The sequence below is a fragment of the Mesocricetus auratus genome, unplaced genomic scaffold (genome assembly GCF_017639785.1).
Source record: "Mesocricetus auratus isolate SY011 unplaced genomic scaffold, BCM_Maur_2.0 Super-Scaffold_6730, whole genome shotgun sequence".
NCBI classification, from domain to species: Eukaryota; Metazoa; Chordata; class Mammalia; order Rodentia; family Cricetidae; genus Mesocricetus; species Mesocricetus auratus.
Window position 1 is genome coordinate 3,404,962 of NW_024429184.1, and position 21,005 is coordinate 3,425,966.

The 21,005-nt window shown below is 48.6% G+C and overlaps 1 protein-coding gene across 2 annotated transcripts in view; it reads left to right on the forward strand.

Annotated features, from left to right (window-relative positions):
• Ctnnal1 (catenin alpha like 1) overlaps nt 1-21,005 on the forward strand; it is a 60,482-nt gene that overhangs the window by 25,012 nt on the left and 14,465 nt on the right. For both annotated transcript variants that reach the window (XM_040738161.1, XM_040738156.1), the window contains exons 6-10: nt 691-861; nt 3,751-3,951; nt 6,314-6,400; nt 9,731-9,889; nt 10,751-10,843. In XM_040738161.1, coding sequence (XP_040594095.1) covers nt 691-861; nt 3,751-3,951; nt 6,314-6,400; nt 9,731-9,889; nt 10,751-10,843 — 711 coding nt within the window. The remainder of the gene's footprint in view (nt 1-690; nt 862-3,750; nt 3,952-6,313; nt 6,401-9,730; nt 9,890-10,750; nt 10,844-21,005) is intronic.

Sequence of the window (21,005 nt, forward strand, 5' to 3'; positions counted from 1 at the left end):
CATCTAGGCAAGTCAGGACTGGTTAGCAGAGCTAGTAGCCTCTGTTGGTGTCTTCCATGAATTGATGGCTTCTCTATTTCTTCTTTTATAAAATGACAGGCCAGGGTGTGTGTTCCCAAGCAGCAATTGGTACAGTGCAGGGATGAGCTGGTAAATGTCTCTGTAGGAGTTGGTAGAGAATCGACTTTTTATTCTGCAGAATTCTTTTGTCCGCATTTACTGATGCACTAGGATTAGCAAAACCACCGGCGCAGAGACAAATGCTCTGCTCATATGTAGATCTAGATCTTTATTTACATCAGGTTTTAAAAGTGACAGATGCAGCCACAGTCATCTATCATCTTGTCCAGCTTTCCCAGTTCCTTTCTTGTTCCTGCATGTGTGAGGCAGCACCGTATGAAACAGTTGTAACTGTAAAGAAGATGCCGGGTTTTTCCGTTGTTGAAATCGAGATGGATTTGCTGTTGATGTTTGAAGATGCAGCTTTTCTCTCTGGTCGTTCACTTAACCTTGCTGTCTCTTTTTACTCATTCTGCTTCCACGCTAGTGAGGAGAGGCAGCTGGGGGAGCCGGGGAGCCGGGAGAGTTTGGGTAAAGAACCATTTTTATTAGCATGGCATGTTCTCTGTAAGATTTTAGTGGGCTACAATGTGAGTTATTATTAAAATAAAAACCTCACCTCTTCTGAAGACATGTCTCAGGCATCCCAGCTGTGACTCAGCCCATAAAAACAAAGAAGGAGTGTTTGACCGGATGCGAGTGGCCCTGGATAAGGTCATTGAGATCGTCACTGAGTGTAAACCAAACAGAGAGACTGACAGCTCATCTGTCAGCGTTTTTACTGGGATTAAAGAATTGAAGGTAAGCGTAAAGAGGAGGTTTTGCTCTTTTCCTGTCTCATTTGAGAGAGCCCCATTATGTATAATGTTCATATCTGGTGCAATGATTTAGAGTGGCTCTTCCGGGAGCTGGAGAGATGGCTCACTGCGTGAGAGGGCTTGCTGCTTTCAAATAGCACCAAAGTTAGGTTCCCAGTACCCATGTTGGATGGCTCACACTGCGTATGACTAGCTCCAGGGAACCCATATTCACGTGCATCCCTCCTCACACACAAACAGCACACGCATAAAAGATAGAGTTGCTCTTCACAGAAAGCAGTGTGTCTCAAGGGCTAGAGAGCTGACTCAGGGGCTGGCAGTTCATTCGCTACACTTACATGGCCGCTCGCAGCTGCTTGTAACTCCAGTTCCACTGGATCTGGTCCCTTAATCTGCCTTCCTGGGCACCAGACATGCACATGGTATACATATGTGCACAGAGGCTAATCACTCATACACATTAAAAAATCAAATATGTTTCTTTAATGCAATGCCACTCTGTGGGGACCTAACAGTGAGCAACATGGGCTCAGGCTTGCGTTGACAGACAACACGGGTCCTCGTTTACAGCAGCAGCCGTCCCTGCTGAGCTGCAGGTTAAGATGGACACCTGCATGGAGAGCCAGCTACAGATGATCACAAACAGCACACAGTTTCTGCTGGGATCCCTGCTCTTCCTTGTGTGATAGGGTCTGCACATCCAGACGGTTAACTAGAGCCACAGCAACATCTATAGATCTAAGAGAAATCCTGCTAACGTTTGGAGTCCTCACTGTGCCAGCTCAGTTTAAGCGCTTTGAATGTGTGGACCTCACAAGTACTGTTGCCATTCTCTTCTGAGTGATGTCAGAGAGATGGAGAGACAGATAAGATCGACTTGCTGCCTCAGGACCAGAACGGAGATTTGACTCCAGGCAGCCTGACTTCTCCTCAAGAGAGTCCTATAGCCTTGTCTAACGCAGCATCATTCACCAGATAAGAAAACCGAGGCCCTGGAAAGTTACCTGATAAAATATGCCAAGGGCTACACCCGTACTAAGCAGAGCTGAGGTGGGCATGGTGTTCGTTCTGTCTCACTGCACCTTGACCCTGTGTGACGATCGAGGTCAGGACAGGGAGTGGAAAAGCTGTGGAGAGCACTGTTCTCCATTACATAAGGAGGCTCTCCCAGAATGGAACCCAGCCATGTAGCTCAGACTGATGTCGCAGTGTAATCCTCCTGCCTCAGCCTTATAAGTGTAGGGATTACAAGCACGGAGCACTATGCCTGACTTGACACTGGTTTCTTTTTGATGGAGAAAATAATCTGTAGAGAGAAATTTCTTTTGTCTGGCATTGTAAATAAGTGGCTATATCTTATGAAAATAAACTTAATAGCCTTCAAAAGACCAATATGACTCTATTAAATTGCTGTTTAAACATCACACACACACACACACTCACACACTCACACATACATAACACATACATACTCACACACACACACATATATACACAGCCTAAAGTGAAAATAAAAATCAATAACAAATGATGTGAGTTATACATGATTAACTTTCAGGTTTCAGTTATTTAAATCTCAGGTCATCATTGTCCACTCCTTATTTATTATCCATGTGATTTTTAATACATTTGTTTATTCTGTAGTGTGTGTGTGCACGTATGTGTCTGTGTGTGTGTACTACTTCTTGTGTGGAGGTCAGATGATAATTTGTAGTTATCAGTTCTCTCCTTCCAACTTGCATGTCCTGGAGATGGACTGAGGTCATAGGTCTTGGTGGCATCAATCTTACCTGCTGAGTCATTCAGCAGTCTCTATGCATGTTATTTCTTAACCAAGGAGAAAATTACCCAGGATGAAGTGGTAATTCACTCCACATGGCCTCTTGACTTTGCACAGCTGGTATGGCACAGGTCATGTAAAATGGGACACGTGCAAGGGTTATTTTGAAACAACTGTGGCAGGAACTTAAAGGTCTACAACATTGTCCCTGTCAGTACATTCATCAGTTGTGACCATAGCCATGATCATTACTGCTTTATGTCTCCTAGTCCAAGTTGTGTCTTTGATAGATTTCATGAGTTTGAGGCTAAGGTTGCAATGGTGTAAGTTAAGAGAGAAGGATTTCCCATGAGTCCATTCCACATTGGAAGAACTCTACACGCAGGGTAGGTGAAGCAAATAAATCCTCAGCGCCTCCAGAAGACGGACAGGCTGCTAGGGTAGTGAGTGAGGATGAGACTATGGAGACCTTTATGCCTTCTTGATTCTGTAGCTGGGGAGGAGCTAACTAGAGGTAATGTGGTAATATCAGGCTTACTGTTCAGAAAGGTGATCCAGTCCTCCTGGTAGAGGATGTTTGTGCCCGTGTACTGTTAGGGACATAAAACAAAATGCAAAATCTGTTGGGCGATTGGAGAGGTTCTGGGTGAGCAAACCTGATGCCCTACCCTTACCCTCTGGGCTGCAGCCTTAGCCTCTAGCCCAGAAACTCCTCACTGTGGTCTACCCTCTGTGGTTCAGCACCTCGCTTGAGTGCAAACCTCCTTGGGCCTTTGCCTAGGCACTTTCTTTCACTGCAGATACTTCATCTGGAGGCTGGTTTGTTATTTCTACCAGTTCTATACACTGGTGCATTTGCTGCCTTAGTATTCTCTGATCTTGTGGCAATGTCACTGTGTTAACGGCATGGCCATTGATGACTCTTGAACAAAGTGTCCTTCCGGGGACTGGAGGATATAGTGACCATTGGATGGAGGCTGCAATTCTCCTGATCCTGGAAAAGGACTTGCTAGTGCATCTCCAGGACACTGTTGGAACTTGTAGCCCATTTGGGGGATACTTAGATGGATTTTCTGTCCCTTTTGCACTCAGTTGAACATTGAAGCTCTTCGAGAGAATCTCTACTTTGAGTCCAAGGACAACCTTTCTGCTGCATTGGAGGTCATCTTGGAGCGTGTGGAGGACTTCACCGATTCTGCCTACACCAGCCATGAGCACAGGGAACGCATCTTGGAGCTGTCTACGCAGGCGAGAACAGAACTGCAACAGCTCACTTCCGTGTGGATGCAGGCTGTAAGGGCTGTGTTCATTAGAGTAAATCTCAGGCAGTCGCTCTTCACCTGATGTTTAGGGAGATGTGGAAGTTAACACAACCAGCAGGACTATGAATTTGGTTAGTGCAGGGCAAGCCTGTCTTACCCCGTTTCTCCATCCCAGCGGGTAAAACTACGTATGCTTTCTGTGTGGCTCACAGCACCTGCCATGTCCAGGTGGCTGACTCTCCCCTTGGCCAGGCTGGATTCTGTGCCATCATCGCCATTTATAGCTTCCCTGGTCTCCCCACTCTCCTGCCAAATTCATTTCTGAAAAATTCCTCCTCCAAATGCTTCCTTAGTGTGGAAAGCAGAGGAATAAATGCATTAGAGGTCCTGGAAACTCGAACCTGTGCAGTGTGCTTAACTGAGGACAGCTGATTTACAGACAAGCGTTTAGAATGCTCATTGAGGTCGAGATGCAATGAGGGCCAGGGTGGACCTAGCTGGCAGGTAGAAGAGTTCATCACTCTCACACAGACTCCTGGACTAAATTCGCCAGCAGCCACTGAGGAGGCCTGAGTGGCAAGCTTTCATCGTGGGAGGCTGTTCAAGCAGGATGGGTAAAACCTACACGAGTGTGACAACACAGGAAGTTCGTCCCAAGTCTCATAGCAGTAGATGGCAGGTGTAAGGATGGAGGGCGCAGAGGCCAAGGCGTGTTCTGGCCCCTTTTATGTGTTTCTTAAACCTAGGCCAGGTCATGAAGTATTTAACGTAACTCATAGCAAATGGAGGTAGTGGGTAGAACAATTCTGGGAATAAGGAATTAAAGTTTGGCGGCAGAGAGGGAGAGGCTGTGAGACTTAAGAGGAAACAGTGGCAGTTTGCTCCCCGGCAGCTGTATTATTTGTGCATAAAGAGCAGAGAGAGATCACAGATTTGGGGATATTTCTTTGGCAACAGTGCACATGGCCTGTTATCTGGGAGTCTTGCTCTAATGGAGTGGTGTAAGAGTCATGAGTAGTGTTTTGTACTTGAATTACTTGTGTGCTGTGTAGTGTGAAGAGGAAATTGCTTTCGTGATGTATCCTAAGCTCAACACTGAATCCCAAATTTCTTCTTTTTTTTAATAAATCATTTTTTTATTATTTATTTTTAAGTTTAAATTTAGATTAGAAACAAGGTTGCTTCACAAGTCAGTTCCAGGTCCCTCTCCCTTTCCCTCCCCTCCTCCCGTGCCCTCTCCCCAACCTCCCATTATCCCTTCATTTCCCCAGGGAGGGTGAGGCCCTCCATGGGGGTGTCCATAGTCTGTCATTTCATCCAGGGCAGGGCCTAGACCCTCCCCCGAATCCCAAATTTCTTGTGATGAAATGCTCAGGGTTGGAGATTTTATGACTTGTTATTATTGATTTTTATGCAATTATCACTAGCTCTGCAGCTAGCACTCTTCACATCAAAGCACTCAGCTCACTGGTTCTGTGTGCTGGGTGTGCTTTCCATTATTTTTTTTCCTGTGGTTGTGACTGAATACCTTTTATCTGCCAGTGCCAGAAGTCCAGAGAAAAATAAGATCATCTTTGCCCATCATGAATTTACAATATAGAAAAAGCTTGGAAGAGGTAGACAAGGACACAAAGAATCCGTCTGAAGTTTCTTGACAGCTCCTGTGCTGAGGGCGTGGCAGAGCGAAGTTAGACTTAGGGAAAGGATTCTAGAAGGCTCCCAGAAGGCACTGGGATTGCTTGGCTCTGCTGGTTGAGAGACTGGAATACCCGTGACCTGTGTGTTCTCTATCAGCATGTACTATGGAACTGATGTGAACCCAACTTTTGTCCTAGAAGGAAAGTGACAAACCAACATTTTAAAAAATATTAAACAAATGTAAAAAAACATAAATATGTGATTCTAAGATGTGATGATTACTTGAAGAAAAGGTTAGAGTAGGTGAAGAGGCCTGGTTTAGAGTGGGTGGCTTGGGAGGTCCCCGAGGAAGAAGGATTTGTGGAGCCCCTTGGGGAGTAATAGAATTTTGGTATTCAGCTACACTAAAAACAAAGGCTAGACATTCCAGGGGGAAAATAAAAGAGATTAGTTTCAGACACAAGTTTATTAGGAAAATTTGGTTCTGAAAATTCACCTATTTATAGTTAGTGTGGAAAATACAATGGAATAACCCAAAATCTATTTTCTACTGTAAGGTAAATTAAAAAAGTACTTCTACCAGGTCGCGTAGTATACCTCAGGGTTAGAGCCCCGAGAGTGTGGTTCATAGCACCACAAAAACAAATAAGAATACTGTTACTATTGTTGAATGGTATTAGAATGTGCTACAATTTATACTGATTGAGTGCCAGGCTAAGAAAGTAATGTGACACGAATACTTCCCACAATTTCAGCAAAGCAGGAAGACTAAGAGTGCCGCCGAGGAGCTGGAACTCACCATTCTGAGGGTCAGCCACAGTCTCAACGAGCTGCGGAAAGAGGTAAGGAGCATGACACCCAGCCTCGTGCTATAGGACACACGGAGCACATGGGCCTTAGTGTGTTCCTGTGTCCACGGTGCTTGACTTCCCCTCTGGTCACTAGTGTGAAGTCACCACTTACTAACACTGTTGTTACAAGATTCCCGCTTGGTTCCGCAGCCGCCTCAGAGTCCCCAAATAAACACACAAGACATAGTCACTATGAAACTGTTGGCCGGTGACTATGGACTCTTCTTATTGGCTAGCTCTGTCTCAGTTCACCCATTTCTAATCATCTCAGTATCTCCACGGGGCCTTTTCTTACCAGAGAATGTCCAGGGACCTCTTTCTCCTCTCGCGTCCTACATCTCCGTTCACTCAGCGTCTGTGCAGAGAAGAGAGAGGGTGATTTCCTGTTTGTCCCTGCTTACTTTCTGAATCTGCCCAGATGCGTCACTTCTTACCTGTCTGCACAGACCTCCAGGCCTCTATGATTAGCTAGATGCAGTTTCTGCCCAGCTATGTTACTTCCTGGGATCACATGACGACTCCTCTCTGCCTACACTTCCCAGAATCCTCCTCATATCCTAGTCCCACCTATCTTGCTGCCCTGTTGACCAACAGTGCTTTATTCATCAACCAATAAGAGAAACATGCACAGAAGAACATTCCCCATCACACTGTCATGAATAGGCATAGCAGCCTTTGTCACAACAGCTAGGGACCAGCAACCCACCAATCGGATGAGTCACACTGAAAGAACCAGGCACAGAGGACTGAACAAGCTCATGCTTCCTTTTAGAAAAGTTCTAGGTAAGGAAGGACCAAGTCTTACTGACAGGGATCAGATCAGATTTACTGCCAAAGAGCAAAGGTGGCCTTTTTAGAGCCACGGGGATACTTGAAATACTGAGTGCGGTGGTAATTCTATGGCTTACGTGTCTGCAAAGCTCATCAAAGTGTACCTTTAAGCTGGGAGCAGTTTGTGTTTGAGTTATGCCTCGCCGAGGTTTTAAAATGTCCTTGAATGGAGGAGTTTCCTTGTTCCGCAATGAAATATGTTCGTCTGTGACTGATTTGCAAGCCCTGTGCTCACTGTTCAGCCAGGTTTGCTCATGCTGCCACTCAGCCATCTGATTTTGTTCCACGGTCGGTGGACACATCGCACATTCGTGTTCATTGTATCTGCTGTTCTCTCTGCAGCACACGGCTGGGCAGCTGCGTTCGGCCCCTCTGCCCGCAAAGCCTACATAGCTATGGTCTGGCCCTTTGTGAGATGTTCAGGCCTGGCTTGTTTTCAGTGACAGGGTCAGGACATCCCCTCTGGTGTCAGCGACTCATTTTCATGTGGCTGAAGGACTTGCACAGCACCCCAGCCCTAAGAGAACTGCTGTGAACCGCAGAGTCCCTTCCCTCTGCCGCCCGCGGTGTGGCTGCTGCTAGTGATTTCTGCCAGGCAGAGAGGCCAGGAGGTTGAGGGTGGGCAGTGTTCTGTGCCCCATTGTAGTTGTCTGGAACCAGCTTTTGTTGTTTGTTTTTGCTTATTTGGGGATTGAGCATTATGTGTGTCAGGGAAACGCTCTATCACCGAGAGCCCAGTGACAGATGCCATCACATGAAGGCTTTATACCGTAGACGAAGTACACTGACATTCTCTCTTATGAATGCTCCTTAGAGGTTTTTCAGAAGTTGGTGTCCCTACACCAGAACACTGCATCTCCATGTCACGGTGTTCCCTTCTCCTCTCCTCACAAAGACCTCTCCTCTCCCCCATCTCTACTTGGCTTACTCTTTTGCACTTTTGAAGCTGCTCCTAGTCTCTGGAGAATGAAATTGGGTTCTGCGCATTTGTTTCTGTGGCACAATATTATTTTAAGGTGTGTTACTTTTGTTTATGTTGCATTTGTTTAACTCTGTGAAGCCGTGTTACTGTGTCTAAAACACCTGATGGTCTAATAGAGTTGAACGGCCAATAGTGAGGCAGGAGCAAGGATAGGCGGGGCTGGCAGGCAGGGAGGCTAAATAGAAGGAGAAATGAGCCCTAAGAGGACCAAGAGAGCAAGGAGGAATCAGTGGCCAGTCACCCTCAGAGCAAGAGTGAAAGTAAGATACACATAAGAAAAGGAAAAATCCCAGAGGCAAAGGTAGTCCAACTAACTTAAAAGAAGCTGGCAAGAAACCCGCTGAGCTAAGGCTGGGCACTCGTAACTAAGAATAAGCCTGAGTGATTTATTTCGGAGCTGGGTTATGGGCCCCTCAAAAAGGCCAGAGAATAGAAAGAGTGAAAAACCACACCAGAAGTCTTTGCACTGTGTACAGATGGTCTTTTTCACGTTGTAACCACAGAATGACAGCTCTATGGAGACTTCCTTTTAGCTTCTGTTCATGTAGAAGGATGTGATCTCCCCAACTGTTTGATTTTATCATATGAAGATTAAATTGTATGATACTGTGAGTGCAGCGTGAGACCCTTTGGCAATAGGATAACTTCCCACAGGCTCTGTTTCCTTGCCACATCAACCTTGAGCTCTTGTAAGGGTTAGTAGACAGGTCTTGTGGAAAACTTGCAGACCGGACTTACTATTTGTCCTGACTTCTTCCTTTTTTGTTGCTAATGAGTTGTCCTCAGGATGTTTCTAAGAGCTACAAGACCTTGGCAAGTCACTCAGCCACTGTGGATGGTTGTACAAGGCATGGTGTTAGATTGTCTAAGGCCCTCATGGTTAAGCAAGGGCTTTTTAAGTTCTTCTATGACATTTCGTCTCTACAGGAAAGCAAAGTTTAGTGTCTCTTTGGCTGTGATTATTCTGATTATTATTATTAGTAGTAGTGTATATGGAGACCCCGGTGTGTGCACCGTGCTCCAGAAGGCCAGAAGAGGGCGTTAGGTCCCCTGGGACTGGACTTACAGATGGTTGTGTGCTGCCCTGTGGTTGCTAGGAATCTAACCCAGGTCCTCTGGAAGAGCAGACCGTGTTTTTAACTGTCAGGCTATCTCTCCAGCCCTTGAACAATAAACTTCACACTGTTCTACCTCTCACCATCTTTGCTGATAGCCGAGCTTTTCAACAGGAGAGAAGCTGTGTGAGAGAGACCTAGCTGCTAGCCAGGGCCTCTTCTCCACACAACAGTGCTGTTGGCACCAGTAGCTTGGATGAACTGACGCCACCCTGCTGTTGTGAGGACTAAGATGCTTCCCAGTGCTCCAGACTTGCTTCTGTGACCACAGCGGGCATTTCCCTTTGAACAGACCGGGTGGGATGCTTTGGGTTTCTCTCCTGTAGTTAGTAAAACTCTTCTCAGGTGCTTGTTTAGTTTCCTGCCCTGACTGTCTTTCACCCTCATCTTCAGCTTCACCATACAGCCCTGCAGCTGGCAGCCGACCTGCTAAAATTCCATGCTGATCATGTGGTTTTAAAAGCATTAAAACTCACTGGAGTAGAAGGAAATTTGGAAGCGTTGGCTGAATATGCCTGTAAACTCTCTGAGCAGAAAGAACAGCTTGTTGAGGTGAGTAACGGATTTGCTTATTAAAAAAGTTGTAGTTCACAATACAATAGCAAAATTGAGAGAATATTAACTGGTATGACTTTCGGCTAACTTATCTGAGCATTCTCCTTTCTTCTCCTTGGACTGTGAAAAGTGTCACATGCCTATCCTGTTTTTACAACAGTTTAGCCTCTAAAACAAAACAATACAATCTGTTAGAACCCCCAAATATATTTTAAAATCTTTCCTCTCTCTTCTGAGATTAGACTCGGGGGCAGTGCAGTGGAGTAATGAAGCAGTTTCTGTTTGAGTCTGGTGATTCTCAGCAGGAAAGAGATGAAGTGAGGATGCTGTGATAAGCGCTCACTGAGAGAGATGGGCTCAGGACTGCCAGAGCCACGGGCAGCTTTAGATGAGAGGGCGGTGCGTGCAGGCAGTGGTGGCCGAGCTAGCCCAGGCTGACGGGGGCAGAACCTGAAGTCCACTGAGAGCCTCCCGACAGGTGATAGACTTTGGACTAGGCAAACAGTTGGCCCAAGGTGACCCCAATAAACATGGAAAGGAGGTCCATTCCTTTCCTTTCCATTGGCCAAGCATGAACGTGGACAACCGGAGTTAGCCTCCCAAGCTTGTGATAACTGACAGTTTTGAAGTCGGATGCAGCAAATGCACGCATTCTACTGGGCCTTCTAAAGGTTCCCGTGTTTCTAAGGTCTTGTGGCCACGTTGCCTCGTCACATAGGAAGCAGACACAGTACACTGTGCCCATGTTGGTCCCTGCGTCAACCTGGGTCCTGCATTCATTCCTAGGTTTGTAGCCTTTGTTTTCCTTGTCAGAAGGATGACGGTGAGGAAGGGGAACTGTCTCGTGCTTTCTTGCAGGCGTGTCGATTGTTGCGGCATGTATCCAGCACAGAACCCCTTGAAATAACCTGCTTGCATGCGGAAGAGACATTTCGGGTGACTGGCCGGCAGGTACGGAAACGGCAGGTTGCTCTCTGGTGATGTGTGGTTTGACTGTGGACAGACTGAGGAGGCAGAGAAAGGTCTGCATCTGTGGAGCCACGCCTCTGAGAGGAAGAAGTGATACTGGGGTTTCTGTTGGTAATGTACTGAACATGCCCAAATTCTACTGATCACGTTTTCTGCCAAACCGGAAATTGGCTCAATGAATTGCTAGATTACATCTATTTTAAGTGAAGCTGTTTGCCATGCAGGTCCTATAAGAAAGATCCCTGTCTTGTGTGTTTGTTTTTCCCTTTGGGGGTCCACCACCCAGCTCTCAAATAGATACACGGAGACTTATTCTTACTTGTGAATGCCCGGCCTTATTGAGGCTTGCTTCTAGCCAGCTTTTCTCACTTAAATTATCCTGTTTCTCTTTAGCTATGAATTGCCTCTAGGCTTTTAACCTTTCTTTATTCTATATATCTTTCTTCCCTTCTTACTCCATGACTGTCTAACTGTGTGACTGTGTGACTGTGACTGTGTGACTGTGTGACTGACTGTATGACTGACTGTGTGACTGTGTGACTGACTGTGTGACTGTGTGACTGACTGGGTGACGACTGTGTGGCTGTGTGGCTGTGTGACTGTGTGACTGACTGGGTGACTGTGTGGCTGTGTGACTGTGTGACTGTGTGACTGACTGTGTGACTGTGTGACTGACTGTGTGACTGTGTGGCTGTGTGGCTGTGTGACTGACTGTGTGACTGTGTGACTGACTGGGTGACTGGGTGACTGTGTGACTGTGTGACTGACTGTGTGACTGACTGTATGACTGTGTGGCTGTGTGACTGACTGTGTGACTGTGTGACTGACTGGGTGACTGGGTGACTGTGTGACTGGGTGACTGTGTGACTGTGTGTGTGACTGTGACTGTGTGACTGTGTGACTGTGTGTGTGACTGTGACTGTGTGACTGTGTGACTGTGTGACTGAGTGATTGTGTGACTGTGTGTGTGACTGTGACTGTGTGACTATGTGTGTGACTGTGACTGTGTGACTGTGTGACTGTGTGTGACTGTGTGTGTGACTGTGTGACTGTGTGTGACTGTGTGTGTGACTGTGTGACTGTGTGTGTGACTGTGCCTATGTGACTATGTGACTGTGTGACTGGGTGACTGTGTGACTGTGTGACTGTGTGACTGTGTGACTGTGTGACTGTGTGACTGTGTGACTGTGTGTGTGACTGTGACTATGTGATTGTGTGACTGTGTGACTGGGTGACTGTGACTGGGTGACTGTGACTGTGTGACTGTGTGACTGTGTGACTGTGTGACTGTGTGACTGTGTGACTGTGACTGTGTGACTGTGTGTGTGACTGTGTGACTGTGTGTGTGACTGTGACTATGTGACTGTGTGACTGGGTGACTGTGACTGGGTGACTGTGACTGTGTGACTGTGTGACTGTGACTGTGACTGTGTGTGTGACTGTGTGACTGTGTGTGTGACTGTGACTGTGACTGTGTGTGTGACTGTGACTATGTGACTGTGTGACTGTGACTGTGTGACTGTGTGACTGTGTGTGTGACTGTGACTGTGTGACTGTGTGTGTGACTGTGTGACAGACTGTGTGACTGTGTGACTGTGTGACTGTGTGTGTGTGACTGTGTGTGTGACTGTGACTGTGTGACTGTGTGACTGTGTGTGTGGCTGTGACTGTGTGACTGGGTGACTGTGACTATGTGACTGTGTGACTGGGTGACTGGGTGACTGTGACTGGGTGACTGTGACTGTGTGACTGTGTGACTGTGACTGTGTGACTGTGTGACTGTGACTGTGTGACTGTGTGTGTGACTGTGACTATGTGACTGTGTGACTGGGTGACTGGGTGACTGTGTGACTGTGTGTGTGACTGTGACTATGTGACTGTGTGACTGGGTGACTGGGTGACTGTGTGACTGTGTGACTGTGTGTGTGACTGTGTGTGTGACTGTGACTGTGTGACTGTGTGACTGTGTGACTGTGTGTGTGACTGTGTGTGACTGTGATGTGTGACTGTGTGTGTGACTGGGTGACTGTGTGACTGTGTGTGTGACTGTGTGTGACTGTGATGTGTGACTGTGTGTGTGACTGGGTGACTGTGTGACTGTGTGACTGTGTGTGTGACTGTGACTGTGTGACTGTGTGTGTGACTGTGTGTGTGACTGGGTGACTGGGTGACTGTGTGACTGTGTGTGTGACTGTGACTATGTGACTGTGTGACTGGGTGACTGGGTGACTGGGTGACTGGGTGACTGTGTGACTGTGTGTGTGACTGTGACTATGTGACTGTGTGACTGGGTGACTGGGTGACTGTGACTGGGTGACTGTGACTGTGTGACTGTGTGACTGTGTGACTGTGACTGTGTGACTGTGTGTGTGACTGTGTGACTGTGTGTGTGACTGTGACTATGTGACTGTGTGACTGGGTGACTGTGACTGGGTGACTGTGTGACTGTGACTATGTGACTGTGTGACTGTGTGACTGTGTGACTGTGACTGGGTGACTGTGACTATGTGACTGTGTGACTGGGTGACTGTGACTGGGTGACTGTGACTGTGTGACTGTGTGTGTGGCTGTGTGACTGTGTGACTGTGTGACTGTGTGACTGACTGTGTGACAGTGTGTGTGACTGGGTGACTGGGTGACTGTGTGACTGTGTGTGTGACTGTGTGTGTGACTGTGACTATGTGACTGTGTGACTGGGTGACTGTGACTGGGTGACTGTGACTGTGTGACTGTGTGTGACTGGGTGACTGGGTGACTGTGTGACTGTGTGTGTGACTGTGACTATGTGACTGTGTGACTGGGTGACTGGGTGACTGTGTGACTGTGTGACTGTGTGTGTGACTGGGTGACTGGGTGACTGTGTGACTGTGTGTGTGACTGTGACTATGTGACTGTGTGACTGGGTGACTGGGTGACTGTGACTGGGTGACTGGGTGACTGTGACTGTGTGACTGGGTGACTGGGTGACTGAGTGACTGTGACTGGGTGACTGGGTGACTGTGTGACTATGTGACTGTGTGACTGTGTGACTGTGACTGTGTGACTGTGTGTGTGACTGGGTGACTGTGTGACTGTGTGACTGTGTGTGTGACTGTGTGTGTGACTGTGACTATGTGACTGTGTGACTGTGTGACTATGTGACTGTGTGACTGTGTGACTGTGACTGTGTGACTGTGTGACTGTGTGTGTGACTGTGACTATGTGACTGTGTGACTGTGTGACTGTGTGACTGTGTGTGTAACTGTGTGACTGTGTGTGTGACTGTGACTGTGTGACTGTGTGACTGGGTGACTGGGTGACTGTGACTGTGTGACTGTGTGACTGTGACTGTGTGACTGTGTGTGTGACTGTGTGACTGTGTGTGTGACTGTGTGACTGTGACTGTGTGACTGTGTGTGTGACTGTGACTATGTGACTGTGTGACTGGGTGACTGTGTGACTGTGACTGGGTGACTGTGTGTGTGACTGTGTGACTGTGTGACTCTGTGTGTGACTGTGACTGGGTGACTGGGTGACTGGGTGACTGTGACTGTGTGACTGTGTGTGTGACTGGGTGACTGTGTGACTGTGTGACTGTGACTGTGTGACTGTGACTATGTGATTGTGTGACTGTGTGACTGGGTGACTGTGACTGTGTGACTGTGTGACTGTGTGACTGGGTGACTGGGTGACTGTGTGACTGTGTGACTGTGTGTGTGACTGTGTGTGTGACTGTGACTGTGTGACTGTGTGACTGTGTGTGTGACTGTGTGTGACTGTGACTGTGTGACTGTGTGTGTGACTGGGTGACTGTGTGACTGTGTGTGTGACTGTGACTGTGTGACTGTGTGACTGTGTGTGTGACTGTGACTATGTGACTGTGTGACTGGGTGACTGTGACTGTGTGACTGTGACTGTGTGACTGGGTGACTGGGTGACTGTGACTGTGTGACTGTGTGTGTGGCTGTGTGACTGTGTGACTGTGTGTGTGACTGGGTGACTGTGTGACTGTGTGTGTGACTGTGACTGTGTGACTGTGTGACTGTGTGTGTGACTGTGACTATGTGACTGTGTGACTGGGTGACTGTGACTGTGTGACTGTGACTGTGTGACTGGGTGACTGGGTGACTGTGACTGTGTGACTGTGTGTGTGGCTGTGTGACTGTGTGACTGTGTGACTGTGACTGTGTGACTGTGTGTGTGACTGGGTGACTGTGTGACTATGTGACTGTGTGACTGTGTGACTGTGACTGTGACTGTGTGACTGTGACTGTGTGACTGTGTGTGTGACTGTGACTGTGTGACTGTGTGACTGTGTGTGACTGTGTGTGTGACTGTGTGACTGTGTGTGACTGTGTGTGTGACTGTGTGACTGTGTGTGTGACTGTGCCTATGTGACTATGTGACTGTGTGACTGGGTGACTGTGTGACTGTGTGACTGTGTGACTGTGTGAATGTGTGACTGTGTGACTGTGTGACTGTGTGACTGTGTGTGTGACTGTGACTATGTGATTGTGTGACTGTGTGACTGGGTGACTGTGACTGGGTGACTGTGACTGTGTGACTGTGTGACTGTGTGACTGTGTGACTGTGTGACTGTGTGACTGTGACTGTGTGACTGTGTGTGTGACTGTGTGACTGTGTGTGTGACTGTGACTATGTGACTGTGTGACTGGGTGACTGTGACTGGGTGACTGTGACTGTGTGACTGTGTGACTGTGACTGTGACTGTGTGTGTGACTGTGTGACTGTGTGTGTGACTGTGACTGTGACTGTGTGTGTGACTGTGACTATGTGACTGTGTGACTGTGACTGTGTGACTGTGTGACTGTGTGTGTGACTGTGACTGTGTGACTGTGTGTGTGACTGTGTGACAGACTGTGTGACTGTGTGACTGTGTGACTGTGTGTGTGTGACTGTGTGTGTGACTGTGACTGTGTGACTGTGTGACTGTGTGTGTGGCTGTGACTGTGTGACTGGGTGACTGTGACTATGTGACTGTGTGACTGGGTGACTGGGTGACTGTGACTGGGTGACTGTGACTGTGTGACTGTGTGACTGTGACTGTGTGACTGTGTGACTGTGACTGTGTGACTGTGTGTGTGACTGTGACTATGTGACTGTGTGACTGGGTGACTGTGTGACTGTGTGACTGTGTGTGTGACTGTGACTATGTGACTGTGTGACTGGGTGACTGGGTGACTGTGTGACTGTGTGACTGTGTGTGTGACTGTGTGTGTGACTGTGACTGTGTGACTGTGTGACTGTGTGACTGTGTGTGTGACTGTGTGTGACTGTGATGTGTGACTGTGTGTGTGACTGGGTGACTGTGTGACTGTGTGTGTGACTGTGTGTGACTGTGATGTGTGACTGTGTGTGTGACTGGGTGACTGGGTGACTGTGTGACTGTGTGTGTGACTGTGACTGTGTGACTGTGTGTGTGACTGTGTGTGTGACTGGGTGACTGTGTGACTGTGTGTGTGACTGTGACTATGTGACTGTGTGACTGGGTGACTGGGTGACTGGGTGACTGGGTGACTGTGTGACTGTGTGTGTGACTGTGACTATGTGACTGTGTGACTGGGTGACTGGGTGACTGTGACTGGGTGACTGTGACTGTGTGACTGTGTGACTGTGTGACTGTGACTGTGTGACTGTGTGTGTGACTGTGTGACTGTGTGTGTGACTGTGACTATGTGACTGTGTGACTGGGTGACTGTGACTGGGTGACTGTGTGACTGTGACTATGTGACTGTGTGACTGTGTGACTGTGTGACTGTGACTGGGTGACTGTGACTATGTGACTGTGTGACTGGGTGACTGTGACTGTGTGACTGTGTGTGTGGCTGTGTGACTGTGTGACTGTGTGACTGTGTGACTGACTGTGTGACAGTGTGTGTGACTGGGTGACTGGGTGACTGTGTGACTGTGTGTGTGACTGTGTGTGTGACTGTGACTATGTGACTGTGTGACTGGGTGACTGTGACTGGGTGACTGTGACTGTGTGACTGTGTGTGACTGGGTGACTGGGTGACTGTGTGACTGTGTGTGTGACTGTGACTATGTGACTGTGTGACTGGGTGACTGGGTGACTGTGTGACTGTGTGACTGTGTGTGTGACTGGGTGACTGGGTGACTGTGTGACTGTGTGTGTGACTGTGACTATGTGACTGTGTGACTGGGTGACTGGGTGACTGTGACTGGGTGACTGGGTGACTGTGACTGTGTGACTGGGTGACTGGGTGACTGAGTGACTGTGACTGGGTGACTGGGTGACTGTGTGACTATGTGACTGTGTGACTGTGTGACTGTGACTGTGTGACTGTGTGTGTGACTGGGTGACTGTGTGACTGTGTGACTGTGTGTGTGACTGTGTGTGTGACTGTGACTATGTGACTGTGTGACTGTGTGACTATGTGACTGTGTGACTGTGTGACTGTGACTGTGTGACTGTGTGACTGTGTGTGTGACTGTGACTATGTGACTGTGTGACTGTGTGACTGTGTGACTGTGTGTGTAACTGTGTGACTGTGTGTGTGACTGTGACTGTGTGACTGTGTGACTGGGTGACTGGGTGACTGTGACTGTGTGACTGTGTGACTGTGACTGTGTGACTGTGTGTGTGACTGTGTGACTGTGTGACTGTGTGACTGTGACTGTGTGACTGTGTGTGTGACTGTGACTATGTGACTGTGTGACTGGGTGACTGTGTGACTGTGACTGGGTGACTGTGTGTGTGACTGTGTGACTGTGTGACTCTGTGTGTGACTGTGACTGGGTGACTGGGTGACTGGGTGACTGTGACTGTGTGACTGTGTGTGTGACTGGGTGACTGTGTGACTGTGTGACTGTGACTGTGTGACTGTGACTATGTGATTGTGTGACTGGGTGACTGGGTGACTGTGACTGTGTGACTGTGTGACTGTGTGACTGGGTGACTGGGTGACTGTGTGACTGTGTGACTGTGTGTGTGACTGTGTGTGTGACTGTGACTGTGTGACTGTGTGACTGTGTGTGTGACTGTGTGTGACTGTGACTGTGTGACTGTGTGTGTGACTGGGTGACTGTGTGACTGTGTGTGTGACTGTGACCGTGTGACTGTGTGACTGTGTGTGTGACTGTGACTATGTGACTGTGTGACTGGGTGACTGTGACTGTGTGACTGTGACTGTGTGACTGGGTGACTGGGTGACTGTGACTGTGTGACTGTGTGTGTGGCTGTGTGACTGTGTGACTGTGTGTGTGACTGGGTGACTGTGTGACTGTGTGTGTGACTGTGACTGTGTGACTGTGTGACTGTGTGTGTGACTGTGACTATGTGACTGTGTGACTGGGTGACTGTGACTGTGTGACTGTGACTGTGTGACTGGGTGACTGGGTGACTGTGACTGTGTGACTGTGTGTGTGGCTGTGTGACTGTGTGACTGTGTGACTGTGACTGTGTGACTGTGTGTGTGACTGGGTGACTGTGTGACTATGTGACTGTGTGACTGTGTGACTGTGACTGTGACTGTGTGACTGTGACTGTGTGACTGTGTGTGTGACTGTGTGTGTGACTGTGTGACTGTGTGACTGTGTGACTGTGTGACTGTGACTGTGTGACTGTGTGTGTGACTGTGTGACTGTGTGTGTGACTGTGACTATGTGACTGTGTGACTGTGTGACTGGGTGACTGTGACTGTGTGACTGTGTGACTGTGTGACTGTGACTGTGTGACTGTGTGTGTGACTGTGTGACTGTGTGTGTGACTGTGTGACTGTGTGTGTGACTGTGTGTGTGACTGTGACTATGACTGTATGACTGTGTGACTGGGTGACTGTGACTGGGTGACTGTGTGTGTGACTGTGTGACTGTGTGACTCTGTGTGTGACTGTGACTAGGTGACTGGGTGACTGGGTGACTGTGACTGGGTGACTGTGACTGTGTGACTGTGTGTGTGACTGGGTGACTGTGTGACTGTGTGACTGTGACTGTGTGACTGTGTGTGTGACTGTGTGACTGTGTGACTGTGTGTGTGACTGTGTGTGACTGTGACTGTGTGACTGTGTGTGTGACTGGGTGACTGTGTGACTGTGTGACTGTGTGTGTGACTGTGACTGTGTGACTGTGTGTGTGACTGTGTGTGTGACTGTGTGACTGTGTGACTGTGTGTGTGACTGTGACTGTGTGACTGGGTGACTGTGACTATGTGACTGTGTGACTGGGTGACTGGGTGACTGTGACTGGGTGACTGTGACTGTGTGACTGTGTGACTGTGACTGTGTGACTGTGTGACTGTGACTGTGTGACTGTGTGTGTGACTGTGACTATGTGACTGTGTGACTGTGTGACTGTGTGTGTGGCTGTGTGACTGTGTGACTGTGTGACTGTGACTGTGTGACTGTGTGTGTGACTGGGTGACTGTGTGACTATGTGACTGTGTGACTGTGTGACTGTGACTGTGACTGTGTGACTGTGACTGTGTGACTGTGTGTGTGACTGTGTGTGTGACTGTGTGACTGTGTGACTGTGTGACTGTGTGACTGTGACTGTGTGACTGTGTGTGTGACTGTGTGACTGTGTGTGTGACTGTGACTATGTGACTGTGTGACTGTGTGACTGGGTGACTGTGACTGTGTGACTGTGTGACTGTGTGACTGTGACTGTGTGACTGTGTGTGTGACTGTGTGACTGTGTGTGTGACTGTGTGACTGTGTGACTGTGTGACTGTGTGTGTGACTGTGACTATGACTGTATGACTGTGTGACTGGGTGACTGTGACTGGGTGACTGTGTGTGTGACTGTGTGACTGTGTGACTCTGTGTGTGACTGTGACTAGGTGACTGTGTGACTGTGTGACTGTGACTGGGTGACTGTGACTGTGTGACTGTGTGTGTGACTGGGTGACTCTGTGACTGTGTGACTGTGTGACTGTGACTATGTGACTGTGTGACTGGGTTACTGGGTGACTGTGACTGGGTGACTGTGACTGTGTGACTGTGTGTGTGGCTGTGTGACTGTGTGACTGTGTGACTGTGACTGTGTGACTGTGTGTGTGACTGGGTGACTGTGTGACTGTGTGACTGTGTGTGTGACTGTGTGTGACTGTGACTGTGTGACTGTGTGTGTGACTGGGTGACTGTGTGACTGTGTGACTGTGTGTGTGACTGTGACTGTGTGACTGTGTGTGTGACTGTGTGTGTGACTGGTTGACTGGGTGACTGTGTGACTGTGTGTGTGACTGTGACTGGGTGACTGGGTGACTGGGTGACTGGGTGACTGTGTGACTGTGTGTGTGACTGTGACTATGTGACTGTGTGACTGTGTGACTGTGTGACTGTGACTGGGTGACTGTGACTGTGTGACTGTGTGACTGTGTGACTGTGTGACTGTGTGACTGTGACTGTGTGACTGTGTGTGTGACTGTGTGACTGTGTGTGTGACTGTGACTATGTGACTGTGTGACTGGGTGACTGTGACTGGGTGACTGTGACTGTGTGACTGTGTGACTGTGACTGTGTGACTGTGACTGTGTGACTGTGACTGGGTGACTGTGACTATGTGACTGTGTGACTGGGTGACTGTGACTGGGTGACTGTGACTGTGTGACTGTGTGTGTGGCTGTGTGACTGTGTGACTGTGTGACTGTGTGACTGTGACTGTGTGACAGTGTGTGTGACTGGGTGACTGGGTGACTGTGTGACTGTGTGTGTGACTGTGTGTGTGACTGTGACTATGTGACTGGGTGACTGTGACTGTGTGACTGTGTGTGTGACTGGGTGACTGGGTGACTGTGTGACTGTGTGTGTGACCGTGACTATGTGACTGTGTGACTGGGTGACTTGGTGACTGTGTGACTGTGTGACTGTGTGTGTGACTGGGTGACTGGGTGACTGTGTGACTGTGTGTGTGACTGTGACTATGTGACTGTGTGACTGGGTGACTGGGTGACTGTGACTGGGTGACTGGGTGACTGTGACTGGGTGACTGGGTGACTGGGTGACTGAGTGACTGTGACTGGGTGACTGTGACTGTGTGACTGTGTGTGTGGCTGTGTGACTGTGTGACTGTGTGACTGTGTGTGACTGGGTGACTGTGTGACTGTGTGACTGTGTGTGTGACTGTGTGTGTGACTGTGTGTGTGACTGGGTGACTGGGTGACTGTGTGACTGTGTGTGTGACTGTG